Below are 14,446 nucleotides of genomic sequence, written 5' to 3'. Positions count from 1 at the left end.
AGTTTCTTTTGGGTGAAAGACAAAACACAACCTCATTTTCCAGTCTTTGTTCAAATCCATTAAGAACTGCATACTCTCTGAGGGGAGAAGAGCTTTTTGATATCTGGACTGATGAGATTTGCTGTTTCTGTGTTATACTTGACATATGCCTGAAATTATAGGATTGAAGCTATAAGCTCTACTTGTCTGGGCCCATATGTCTCTGTCTTTAATACACAAAGGTCTTCACCTTTGATTGTGTGAGTGTACAATGTTTTCCTACCTCTGGATGATATTAACAGATTATAAAATCTCTTAAATTAAGGGAGCTCTGTTCTTAAATTGCATTTCTAGATAAATAATTGCTTACACACATTGAGTATTTCCAAATTTTCTTGAAAATAAGGAAACCGAACTATGATACTTTAAATGAGGTAGATCTAAACAATATATATTCTCCCAGAAACTAAATCACAACTATTTTAAGATATCAAATTCAATTTAAGTAAATCTTTGGCAAACAGGACTAGTTCAATCGTCTAGATTTAATGAAAACAACTAAGTCCTTTCTCTTTTATCAGTGTTAACTATAACACAAATATGCATTTATCTACTACTCAGGTATGTTCTTCCTAAACTTATAAACTTTTACTGATCACATAAACTGGTGTTAATGTATTTTATGTTTAAGATTATGATATATATATATATATATATATATATATATATATATATATAAATTTATAATTAACCAAATTGAATCACTGGTTGGACAAACTTCATTCTACAAAGCAATCACGTTTCATAGTATGTCAACGAGAAGATAATTTTTAAGATTTCTAGATAATGCATAACTTTGGACTGATAGTTAATGGGCATTCAATACATACCTAATTTTTTTAATGTTTATTTATTTGAGAGGCAGAGAGAGCAAGTGGGGGAGGAGCAGAGAGAGAGGGACAGAGAGCCCCAAGCAGGCTCACAGAGCCCTATGCAAGACTCTAATGAATTGTGAGATCATGACCTGAGCCGAAACCAAGAGTTGGATGCTTCACTGAATGAGCCACCCAGGCATCCCATAGGTGCCTAGATAATTTTTAAGACAGAATGTTGAAACACTGATAACTAAGTATAATTCTAGTTCGTATATTTTTGCTTCTTATTTGCATAGGCTACAAAGAGGCTCTATTTTTGAGCCTGCCCATGACCATGGTCATTTCTGCCACAGTGAGAAGTTATATAAGTATGTGGCTGAGTAATTCTGGGATAGGTGTGTTCATGAAATCTGCTAAATCCACTAACATGAAAGAAATTCACAATTATTCACCCTGTAGTTTTCACAATAAAATACAAGTGATTTTGCTTAAAAGTTATAACTAACATACATGAGCGAGAGTCCACTAGGAGTTTCAAGATGACGTGGGTTTTTTGTTTCTTTGTTTAAAACAGAATGTTTCTGTTATGGAGTAAAATGGCATGTTGGTTCAGAATATAACAGACAAATTTGAAGGACAAAACCTGAATGCACACAGAATGCTATGGGAGGTTTGCAAAAAGAGAATCTGAAAAGGAACAAAATTAAAAAAATTTTTTTTTTCCAAATCTGGTTCAGTTCTAATAAGTTTGTTCACAAGAATTTCAAAGAGCTCCTGGACCCTTCAGAATCAAATATTAGTGTTGGAAGACCTAGCCTCAGCATTCAGACAACGAAATAAAAGGCATCCAAATTGGCAAAAAAGAAGTCAAACCTTCACTCTTCACAGAGGACGTGATACTCTACACGGAAAACCCAAAAGTTTCCACCAAAAAACTGTTAGAGCTGCTAGAGGAATTCAGGAAAGTCGCAGGATATAAAATCAATGTATGGAAATCGGATGCATTTCTATACACCAGTAATGAGGCGGCAGAAAGAGAAACGAGGAATTGATCCCATTTATACACTGCTCCAAAAACCTTAATATACTTAGGAATAAACCTAACCAAAGAGGTAAAAGATGTGTACACTGAAAACTATAGAAAGCTTATGAAAGAAATTGAAGAAGACACAAAGAAATGGAAAAACATTCCATGCTCAAGGATTGGAAGAACAAATATTGCTAAAACGTTGATACTACTGAAAGCAATCTACACATTCAATGCAACATTATCAACATAACACCAGCATTCTGGGGTGCCTGGGTGGCTCAGTCAATCAAGTGTCTGACTTTGGCTCAGGTCATGATCTCATGGTCCGTGAGTTCAAGCCCCATGTCAGGCTCTGTGCTGACAGCTCGGAGCCTGGAGCCTGTTTCAGAGTCTATGTCTCCCTCACTCTCTGCACCTCCCCTGCTGCACTCTGTATCTGTCTGTCTCTGTCTCTCTCTTTCACCCTCTCTTGTCTCAAAAATAAATAAACTCTAAAAAAATATTTTTAAGGGGCACCTGGGTGGTTCAGTTGATAAAGCGTCCAACTTCACCTCAGGTCATAATCTCACAGTCCAGGAGTTCAAGTCTCATGTCAGGCTCCGTGCTGACAGCTTAGAGCCTGAATCCGGCTTCATAGTCTGTATCTCCCTTTCTCTCTGCCCCTCCCCCACTTGTGCTCTGCCTCTGTCCCTCTCAAAAACAAATGAATATTAAAATAGTAAAAAGTTAAAGAAATAAAATTAAAAAAAAAATAACACCAGCATTCTTCCCAGAGCCTGAACAAACAATCCTACAATTTGTATGGAACCATAAAAGACACCAAATGGCTAAAGTAATGTTGAAAAAGAAAAACCAGGGGCACCTGGGTGGCTCAGTCGGTTAAGCATCCAACTTCGGCTCTGGTCATGATCTCACAGTTTGTAGGTTTGAGCCCCGCGTTGGGCTCTGTGCTGACAGCTCAGAGCCTGGAGCCTGTTTCAGATTCTGTGTCTCCTCCTCTCTCTGCCCCTCCCCTGCTCATGCTGTCTCGCTCTGTCTCTCAATAATAAGTAAACGTTAAAAAAACATTTAAAAAAAAGAAAAGAAAAGAAAACCAAAGCTGGAGGCATCACAATCCCAGACTTTAAACTATATTACAAAGCTGCAATCATCAAGACCGTATGGTACTGGCAGAGAAACAGACATAGATCAATGGAAAAGAATGGAGAACCCAGAAATGGACCTACAAATATATGGCCAACTAATCTTCGACAAAGCAGGAAAGAATATCCAGTAGAAAATAGACAGTCTCTTTAGCAAATGGTACTGGGAAAACTAGACAGAAACATGCAGAAGAATGAAAATAGACCACTTTCTTACACCAGACACAAAAATAAATTCAAAATGGATGAAAGACCTAAATGTGAAGCAGAAAACCATCAAAATCCTAGAGGAGAAAATGGGCTGTAACCTCTTTGACCTTGGCCACAGCAATTTCTTATTTGACATGTCGCCAGAGGCAAGGGAAATAAAAGCAAAAATGAACTATTGGTACCTCATCAAGAGAAAAAGCTTCTGCACAGCAAAGGAAACAATCAACAAAACTAAAAAGCAACTGATGGGATGGGAGAAGATATTTGCAAACGACGTATCAGATAAAGGGTTAGTATCCAAAATTTATAAAGAACTTATCACACTCAACACCTAAAAAACAATCCAGTGAAGAAATGGGCAGAAGACATAAACAGACACCTTTCCAAAGAAGACATCCAGATGGCTAACAGACATATGAAAAGATGCTCATCATCACTCATCATCAGGGAAATACAAGTCAACACCACAATGAGATACCACCTCACACCTGTCAGAATGGCTAACATGAACAACTCAGGCAACAACGGATGTTGGTGAGGATGTGGAGAAAGGGGAACCCTTTTACACTATCGGTGGGAATGCAAGCTGGTGCAGCCACTCTGGAAAACAGCATGGAGGTTCCTCAAAAAATTAAAAATAGAACTACCCTACAAGCCAGCAATTGCACTACTAGGTATTTATCCAAGGGCTACAGGTATGCTGTTTCGAAGGGGCACATGCACCCCAATGTTTATAGCAGCGCTATCAACAATAGCCAAAGTATGAAAAGAGCCCAAATGTCCATCAACTGATGGATTAAGAAGATGTAGTGTGTATATATACGTACATATATACACACACACACAATGGAATGCTACTGGGTGATGAAAAAGAATGAAGTGTTACCAATGGTAAGATTCCAATGTGGATGGAACTAGAATGTATTATGCTAAGCAAAGTCAGTAAGAAAAAGACAAATATCATATGATTTCACTCATATGAGGAATTTAAGAAACAAAACAGATGAACAAAGGGGAAGGGAAGGAAAAATAAGATAAAAACAGAGAGAGAGGAAAACTTTAAGAGACTCTTAAATACAGAAAACTGAGAGTTGATGGAAGGGGGGTGGGTAGGGGGATGGGTTAAATGGGTGACAGGCATTACGAAGGGCACTTTTTGGGAGGAGCACTAGCTGTCATATGTATGAGATGAATCACTGGGTTCTACTCCTGAAGCCAAGACTACACTGTATGTTAACTAACTTCAGAATAAAAAATAAAAAATAAATTAAGAAAACACAAATATTATATTGAAGCAATCACAGAATTTAGTTTGTTCTCTGTGAAAAAGGCTAAGTTTCCTTACAGCGTTTGTCACATCTTCTTTTTTAAAGTTTATTTATTTATTTTGAGAGAGAGAGAGAGAGAGAGAGAGAGAGAGAGAGAGAGAAGGGGAAGAGCAGAGAGAGAGGGGGAGAGACAGAGAATCCCAAGCAGGCTCCACGCTGTCAGCACAGTCCCCACCACAGGGCTTATAACTCATGAACTGTGAGATGACGACCTGAGCCAAAAACAAGTGCTGGACGCTTCACCAACAGAGCCACCCAAGTGCCCCAGTGTTAGTTCTTCATAAGTGGTTGTCAAAGATGACCCTTCACCAACAGAGCCACCCAAGTGCCCCAGTGTTAGTTCTTCATAAGTGGTTGTCAAAGATGACCCTTCACCTGTATTAGCTTCCTATGGTGGCTGCAAACAATGCACATTGATTCTCTTCTAGGTCATAAATCTGAAATCGGTTTCACCAGGCTAAAAGCAAGGTGTGAACAGGGCTGCATGACCTTTGAAAGTTCCAAGGTAGAATCCATTTCCTTGCCTTCTCCAGCTTCTAGAGCTGAATTCTTTGCATTTCTTTATTCATGACTTCTTCCTCCATCTTCAAAGCCAGCCATACAGCATCTCGTTTCAGTGGTCACATTGCCTTTTGCTTATGTATTAAAATTTCCCTTTGCTTCCCTTATATAAGGGCACTCCAATTTCTCGGGCCAACCACAATTATCCAGGATAATCTTCCCACCTCAATATCTGTAACTTAAATCTAAAAGTCCCATCTGCAAGAGAGAAAGTAACATCCCCACATTCTAGGGATTAGGACCTGAGTATTTGAGAAAGCCTTATTTCACCCTACCATATTACTCTATACATAGTTTGCCCAAGTAGCAGATTCTGTATCTCACCAGAATATTCCTTTGTTCTGACTTCAACATGCTTGGGAGTATTCTCTTCAAAATAATAATAGCTCTGCATTTCTGAAGTTTTAAGGACTTGTCTACATTTACTTAAATGTTGTCTTGACACTGAATTAGTAGACAGCCAAGCTACAACCATTCACGTTCTCAGGCTCTCATGATTCTACCTTAAGCATGCAAACGTCTAGGCAACTTTTGAGTTTAGCATTCCCAAAATACAATCTAAAATGAAGACTGAAAGAAAATAATACTTTGCATTATCTTTTGCACTTAAAACTGTCTTTGGTTTTAAACTGATTTCTCACAGGGTCCCCAGAAAGTCATAAAGATTTTTCACTTTATAAAAAAAAAGAGAAGTGCTAGAAATGATTGGATTTACCGCACACGTTACTACTGATGAGTTGCACAGAAAATTCTCAAATCAAAACAAGTACTTGGACTTCTCTTTGTTCAATATTAACAGAGAAAATATTAATGTAAGTGTTTAAAATCTTATATATTGTACGGGAAGTCTCTAGAGATTTGTCAATGGTCTCACTATCCATGAGATGTTTCTGATTATCAGAGTCCTGGTGGGGTTTTCTCCAGTGATTTAGGCAACAACACTATAGTATTATCAGACATCATTTATTACTTTTAAATATTTGGTTGCAATCTTCCTTATAAAATTTCAATCTAGCATCTTCTAGGCCAGTGCTTTTCAACTGAGGATGCACATCAGACCTACCTATTATAATGGTTATGTTTTACGTGTCAATTTTGCTAGGCTACGGTGCCGACTCATCTGGCCAAATACAAGTCTAGGTGTTGCTGTGAAGATACTTTTTAAATGAGTTTAACATCTACAATCAGTTGACTATAAGGAAAGGAAATTACCATCACACAATCAGCTGAAAGTCTAAAGAACAAAAACTGAGATTTCTTGGCAAAGAATTTGGCCACACTGTAACGTAGAAATCTGGCCAGAGTTCCCAGCCTGCTGGACTGCCTTACAGAATTAGGACTTGTTAGATCAGATAACCACATGAACCAATCACATGTATATGTACACACATGCAGAGATATAGATATAGATAGATAGATATAGATATAGATATAGATATAGATATAGATATAGATATAGATATATCCTACTGGTTCAGTTTTTTTTTTTCTGGAGAACTCTAATGCACCAAGGGGATTTTATTAAACTCCATAAGTCTAGAACCGATTCCATACTTTTTTGAAAAAGGGTAACATCATTATGCTTACAGACACTGAGTCAAAAACTCTTTTCTGCCTTTTCTTTTACATATGACAGAAAAAGGTAATTTCACCTGTAGTTGCACTTTTATTGTTATGCCCTCCCACAAGAGTTTTACTTATGAGGATTATCACCAAGTTGATCTCAGCCATAAGTATCTGTCTCCTCCAGTTTGTTATTTTGATTTACACTGATGCTTCCCTGAAGGCCTTATAAGCCATCTACAGCCCAGAAATTTTGCCTTCAGCAACTAAGGATGGTCTCCGAACCATAAAAAAGGACAGTAACTTAGACACCTCAAGAATAAACTCTTAAGCACAGGCTTCCGATGTCATCACATAATCACCTTTAAGACCATGTCAGTGGACAGAGAATCTCAAAAACACCTTATTTGAGGGGGTGGGTTCATGACACAACTATTACAATGCCCAGTGGAAGAAGACCTGGATTTGCAAATTGAAAGGCCTGAACCATAAAATCAGTCCTTGATCCTAACCCTTTCTGAAATAAATACAAGTAAAAGTTCTTGAGAGTTGTTGCTCGTGCTTACCCAGAGATCCAATAAACCCCGACATCTCTGTATCCAAGAGAGTAGCTTCTTTATCCCAGAGGAGAGTATTACACACTTTGTCTCTTGAGGCTCATCTCTCAGCCTATAGTAGCACAGGAGCCCCAACAACAGGTACGAGAACAGGACTGGCATACTCACTGTTCTGCCCATTGGCCATGTGACGTTTGGAGAGTTGAGGGTCAGCTCTGGGCCAGAGTGGCCTCAGCTGTAAAATGGACACCCTAAAAAATAATTCCTGTCCTCTGTGCCCCACTTACCCACTGTCAGTACAGACTTCTGTTGGGAAAAGCTCAGACTGGTAATTGTACACCTTGAGCAGACCTCTGAAACAATTTTGTCCAACCTCCTCATTTTATAGCTGTGGAAGCTGATGCGCCCCCAAGGAAACCACACCCGTGGGAGACCAGAACCTGACTTTCCTCCCTCTTCTGGCACTCTGCTGTCCCAGTATGTCATGAAAGCTCTCTCCTCCACAGTCGAGTTGGTGAATTCCTTTCATCCTATGTGGCAGAACCCAAGCGTCCCACAACGACACTACCTGACCTGCCTCCTTGCCGCCAACCGGTTTCCTTTCGATTTTGTTTAAAAAGATGCAGTGGAGAGAGATTTTCCCCACAGCGATTTCAAAACCCTAAATACATGACGTACCAGTCTTCTGTTTTCATGAAGGACTCTGAAGCAGAAACACTACATGAAACATCAAATACAGGTCCTATTCGAGGCCTTTCCTAGATTTGAAACCATACTCCTTAAAGAATAAGGTAAAATAAATTCACTCTTACAGTGCTATTCAAATGTGATTTAGGGACTGATGTAGATCATTAAATTATGTTACTGATCAGCTACGACCGCTTCGGAAATGGTCGGCATTTAGCGACCTTTACGGCAATCGTGGGTTTTGCCACAACATTTAAGTGAGTGGACTCTTCTTGTTGAACAGAGTATATACTAGTTCAGATGTTGCTGAATTCGAGTGAAGAGTCAAAGGTAAACTCCATTCTAGTCCTAGGAAAATAGGACCACATATCAGTTCACAATCTATCTGAACAACAGAAAATACTGGCCCCATACCAAAGACAACTGTGAGGAGCACTGTGCTGTTCTAATCTATTGAAGGAGAGAACTTTACCCTTCAGAAAACTGGTGTTAGGATGGTGAGGATAACGAACTCAAGCAACTTTAAGAGACGGGACGGTACTGTCAAGGAGTGACGTGGGTCATACATGAGATACAACGGCGAAGGGTGAGCACTGTGGCAAACCAGAGAGGCCCAGTAGTCACGGGACAGCAGCCAGACATCTTCATGTGACAATAAACACGTGTGTGCAGACATGTTGACTTCACCCGAGAAGCCAGTGACTGAGGTTTTTATGTTAAAAATTCTTTATTTTAAATGCTGGCAGCTGATTCATTTTCCTGTAAATACATCACTGTAGGCCTAATGATCCCATCTGCTACCTGCATTCTGGCCACATCCTGTAGGATGTCAGATTGAGGAACTAAGGGAGCCTGGGCCTTCAACCGTCTCTGTTCCCAAAGGCTGTTCTCAGTGGGAGCCCAGCCTAATCCCCATGCCTTGTGCTCATGCCAACCCCGAGCCCACACAACCTTCCAGATTCCCCCAGACTCAACTCTTGGGCTCATCTCTTCTCACACATTATGTTTTCTGCTGTGCTGACCCGTGTCTGACCTCAGCCTATCCTCATACACCTTTGGATCCCAGACCTAGTTTGGCAGCTACACACCCCCCAGCCCCGGACCCCACTCACTCTGGTTTTAGTTTCCCATTCCCAACAGGGCACTGGTCATCAACGGTGTCCTCCCTCCAGGGCCCAAGCTAGAGCTGATCCTTCCTCACCATCCTCCACCTCCTACTTTTTTGAAATGCACAAAGGGCCTAAACTTGGTGGCTCATTCTTTCCCAGGAGCAGTGATTCCCCCTCTCCACCTGCCTCCCCTGAGTGGAGGATTCCTGTGCACGTGTAGGAGGGGGATTTGGCAGGGGCTGCATTTACACCCATCCTGTACTGGCCCTGGCCCCCATGTTTCCTGTGAAATCCACAAGCATAGCTGAAGCACAGTTCTTTTTTTTAAATTTATTATTTATCGAGAGAGAGAATGAATGAATGAATGAATGAATATATGAATGAATCCCAAGCAGGCTCCATGCTGTTAGCACAAAGCCCAACATGGGGCTCCGTCCCAAGAACCATGAGATTATGACCTGAGCTAAAACCAAGAGTCAGCCGCTTAACTGGTTCAGTCACCCAGGCTCCCCTGAAGTACAATTCTTAAAGGGATGGCAGTATTGCTCTGCCTGATTGTCCCATGCCCCTGTGACCACAGAGGGCTTGCCAACACAGGGTCATTAAACCTTCAAATTCCACTTTGGACACCAGACAGTGTGAAGGAGCCCAGGAAGTCTGGCTCCCTACAGGTGTCACAGAGACCATTAGTGTGGATTACTGCATGGACTGTAAAGTGACCACCTGACCACACAGGTCTGCTAACCCAACATGGTTTATCCACCTACTCTCACCTCTCTGGCCTTAATGTTTATTTTCGAGAGAGAGAGAGAGAGAGAGAGAGAGAGAGAGCAAGCAAGCAAGGGAGGGGCAGAGAGAGAGGGAGACACAGAATCCGAAGCAGGGTCCAGGTTCTCAGCTGTGGGCACAGAGCTGGATGTGTGGCTCAAAACCACGAACCGTGAGACCATGACCTGAGCCAAAGTTGGACGCTTAACAGACTGAGCCCCTGAGGTGCTCCTCTCTGGCCTTTATAAATTCCTTTGCTGGGCCTTCTGGTGAAGTACCCAGGGGACTATTTTGTGCTAAAACAAGCCAAAGCCATGAGCCAAATCAACTGCTTCTAAAAATCAGACAGCTTTTTAACCAACATATCAAAATCTTAGCACACTGACTGATTCCCTTGCATGATCCACCCTGGAGGCAGTCCCTGTTGGCTGAAGGACACTGAAATATGAGAAACCATGCCCTGGTCACAAAGAAACTCAACTTCAGGGATGAGGTGGCAATGTGGGTGCTATCCTGTAACCAGGTGAAGGCGAATCTCCACCTGCAACTGTGAGACAGAGAGAGAGAGAGAGAGAGAGAGAGAGAGAGAGAGAGAGAGAGACAGAGAGAGAGATACCTGCTTGCTACTCAAATGAACACAGGGGTAACAGTTGAGCTTGGCTAAGGCAAAGAGGGCTTCCTGGCTCTCTACAGTAAATCACAACTTGGAAAGGCAGACATCTTGACAGTGAGGTTTCTGTAACTGTTTGGTTGAATGGCATTGTGGAGCAAGAAAAGTTTGTTGGATTTGTACGAGCACATATTCAAATCAGCTCTAAACACAACCCTGACACTATTATTGTCAGGACACTCCTATGAAGTAGGTAAAGGCTAAGCCAACACCATACTTTAAAAGATGGTGGCAGGAAGCAGAGAGAGGGTGAGTCCCCAGGCAGAGGGGAGCAGAGAGGAAACCAGGCTGAGGCCTGTCTGGTTCCTGGGTGTACCTCTGGCTGCTTCCTCTGCGTGGCACTCTGTCTCTCCCCAAGGTTCAGCAGGCTGCGGTCTCAGCCAGTGGCCCAGGCCCCCGGCCATCGCGTGAGATCCAGGCCAGGGGCACCTGGGGAAGCACGCCTAAGCATGTGGTCTACAGAAAGGGAGAGACGTGCAGCTACGCACTCAGGGCGCACCCTGTGCCGGGCGCTGCGCTATGCGCCAGTTGACAGGCACGCAATGACTTAATCTTGGCAAAAATCCAAAGATGGGGGAACCCTTATTATCCCCATTTCACACAGGAAAGTGCTTTCCAGAGGCAACAGAGGAGTGTCCCACATCACACGGCCACAAAGTGGTGAACTGGGATGGCCAACCCAGCTCCTCTGATCCCTTTGTCGACGCTGCCTAGGCAACCTCTGACCAGCCCTCTGTGACAGTCCAGGGGGCTGCAGGGGGGGGTGGGGTCTTGAGGACATGATGAACCGGAGAAAATATTAAATGTTGACAGTCACAGGAAGGGGAAAGACTGCCAGAACACTTGACGTGACAACTCTTTTTAACCCAAAACACCACAAGAGTCTTTGTAAGAACTGTATGTCCTCCCGAGTCCAGCACTCGGGACAGAACTTACACGGAACACACTGGTACCTCTCCAAACACGTATTCAGCCCCTGATAACTCTATGTTGCTCCATCAAGTATCTGATCGTAGACGGGTTAGGTGTTTCATGGAGAATGAGATTACTACAGGAGTTTGTAATGGAGTATATTTCTAAATAAATCTATTAACAGTAACCATTAAGAACTTCATAGGATTGGGACACCTGGGAGGCTCAGTCAAGGGTCTGACTGTTGGTTTTGGCTCAGGTCATGATCTCACAGTTCCCGGGATGGAGCCCCGCATCGGGCTCTGCGCCGGTGGTAGGGAGTTCCCTTGGGATTCTCCCTCTCCCTCTCGTTCAGCCCCTTCCCTGTATGCTCTCTCTCAAAATAGAGAAACATTAACAAATGGTTTTTAAAAAGAACGTCTAGGATCGCATGTCTTAGGCCAGATGCTACCTTTCATAGTACTATACGGGTGACCAGTGTCCGCGAGCGACGGCGGAAGGATATACTCCACAGAGGACCGCAGCACTGGCTAAGAATCCCTACCTCGAGCCCCTTTTTGGAATGAGGCGGGGTATAAGGCCATCGAATCAACCTGAGCATAGTTCCTTCTACGTGTACCTCTTCACGGTTTCCCCGTCGCTCCTCAATCTTCACGCGAAGCCCTGGCCCGTTAAGTGCGTGTCGGCTGCTAGGCCACCCTCTCCACCCACCCCCACTGCCATCACCTCCTGACTTCCACATGGTCTCCGGTCAGGAATAAGGCCTGTGGCCCCTCAGTCGTGGTCTTCAGCCCCCACCCTCCTTCTGGGCATTCAACATGCCTGGGAGAGCCACCCCCACCCCGCCAGCCTCCTGGCCTCACAAGCCTGGACTGGCTCAGCGCCAGTGAGGAAGTCTCTTCCCCCTGACCCGCTACTCCCTCAGGGCCGCTTCCCGCACTGTCCCCAGCGAAACCGCTCCCCGAAATGCCCGAGTCCAGCATCCCACACCGACCGCCCCGTCCACCCTCCACCTCCCGTGGGAGGTCTCCTCCCGGATGTCTGACAGACACCTCCGGCTACCTCCGAATGACAGAGACAGACACCGGTCAGAGGCACGGCCCTGGAGCTAACTCCTTTAATGTCACGTGCAGACACAAGGCCCGGCCTCCCTCCTCTGTGGGCGGCTTCGGGGTCCGGACGAGGGGGCGTGGGCATCACCACTTCCGAACTCGGGGCCTCCCATCCACCCGACGGGAGGTGGTGTTCTCAAGGAGACCCCTGAGGTGCTGGTTGCTGCCCAGGGCTCGCTGCACGTGCTCCGGGGTGATGCGCATCTTGTGGCTGTCCAGAGCCTCCTTGCCCGCCAGCTCCAGGATGTTGGCCGTCAGGTACTCGAGAACGGCGGTCAGGAAGACCGGGGTGGACGCGCTCAGGCGCGGGGCGTAGCGACCCTCTCGCAGGAGACGCTCCACGCGGCTGACCGGGAATTGCAGCTCGGCTCTCCTGGAGCGGGACACCGCGGGCCTCCTCCGTCTGCGACGGTGCCGACGGCGGCGCCTCCCAGACATGCCGCGTGCTGGGTTGGAACCCGATCGGCCCGGCCTGACCGTCCCGCTGGCCCGAGGGTGGCAGGATGGCGGCGCCGCCTCCTACCAAGTGTGCCCCTCACTGGGCAGGGAGCTGCTTATATGACACCTCCGACATTATGATGTCACTGGTGTCGCTGGTGTCACTGTGCCCTGCTCAGGACTGGCCTGGAAACATCCATGACAGACACCTGGTCTCCCTGTTGACTGCACTGGACCCTCTTTACGAGGGAACTCTTTCTCCTGGCCCTCAACAGTCTGGTACAAACAAGAACGGGAACGTTGCCACTGACACAGTGCTCTGTCTTGAGGACACTCCCCTCCAGGTTACCTGGTCTGGCCTTCCATGGTCTTTGAGCTCTTTGACAGCCCTTTGTAAATTGCCAGTCACGGACACACGTACTGAATGCTTTGTCCAGTAGAGGTCCAAACTCAACCCAATTTTGCCCCCGTTGACACATTTAAAGATTATCAATATTTCTACGTTCTTTGGATTCTCTTCTGGATTGGTTACAATATCCGCCAATTCCTCATCAGTGAAGACTCTTAACACATTTTCATGTTACATCGATATAAAGGTCATGAGTTCACTCTCTTTGAAAATATCTTCTAACTGTTTTGGAGGTCACAGTGATATGCCCACTAGATTCACCTGTCAGAGCCAGATAAAATTCAAAGACAAAAATGTGTACCTCATTCTCAGTTAATACCCAGGGGTGTCTCATTTCTTCTAGGTGAATCCAAAGCACCAAGAGCACTTTGTTGATTTTTTCTAATTTAAATTTTTAATAATTTTAATTTCCTTCTCTGCTAACTTTGTGTTTCTGTTTCATTTTTGTTCATTTACAGCCAATGATTTATTTTTATCGTTAACCAAAATGACTGGCGGGGGGGGGGGGGGGTGCCTGGGTGGCTCAGTCAGTTAAGCATCCAACTCTTGATTTTGTTTCGGGTCATGAGCTCAGGGTTCACGGGTTCAAGCCCCACGTTGGGCTCCACTCTGGCACTATGGAGCCTGCTTGGGATTCTGTCTCCCTCTCTCTCTGCCCTTCCCCTGCTTGCTCACTCATTCTCTCCCTCTCACAATAAACATTGTTTAAAAAAATGGTTCAGAGTTTGGTTTTAGGATCTGACCATGTGGAAATCTCTCAAAATGAGTCCAAAGAGATCTAGTTTCTTTTGGGTGAAAGACAAAACACAACCTCATTTTCCAGTCTTTGTTCAAATCCATTAAGAACTGCATACTCTCTGAGGGGAGAAGAGCTTTTTGATATCTGGACTGATGAGATTTGCTGTTTCTGTGTTATACTTGACATATGCCTGAAATTATAGGATTGAAGCTATAAGCTCTACTTGTCTGGGCCCATATGTCTCTGTCTTTAATACACAAAGGTCTTCACCTTTGATTGTGTGAGTGTACAATGTTTTCCTACCTCTGGATGATATTAACAGATTATAAAATCTCTTAAATTAAGGGAGCTCTGTTC

General features: G+C 44.1%; 1 protein-coding gene across 1 annotated transcript; it reads right to left on the bottom strand.

The window, feature by feature from the left end:
* Positions 1-12,479: 12,479 nt before the first annotated feature.
* Positions 12,480-13,045, bottom strand: LOC111558783 (histone H2A-Bbd type 1-like). The gene has a single exon (XM_023249535.2). The coding sequence runs from the start codon at positions 12,939-12,941 to the stop codon at positions 12,588-12,590; it is 354 nt and encodes a 117-aa protein (XP_023105303.1). The 5' UTR covers positions 12,942-13,045; the 3' UTR covers positions 12,480-12,587.
* Positions 13,046-14,446: the final 1,401 nt, after the last annotated feature.

The sequence above is a fragment of the Felis catus genome, chromosome X, assembly GCF_018350175.1.
Source record: "Felis catus isolate Fca126 chromosome X, F.catus_Fca126_mat1.0, whole genome shotgun sequence".
In the NCBI taxonomy this organism is placed as follows: domain Eukaryota; kingdom Metazoa; phylum Chordata; class Mammalia; order Carnivora; family Felidae; genus Felis; species Felis catus.
This window is presented reverse-complemented; position numbering and strand designations above follow the sequence as displayed.

Excerpts from the sequence above, each read along its gene's own strand:
- LOC111558783 (XM_023249535.2), bottom strand. The coding sequence starts at position 12,941 with ATGTCTGGGAGGCGCCGCCGTCGGCACCGTCGCAGACGGAGGAGGCCC.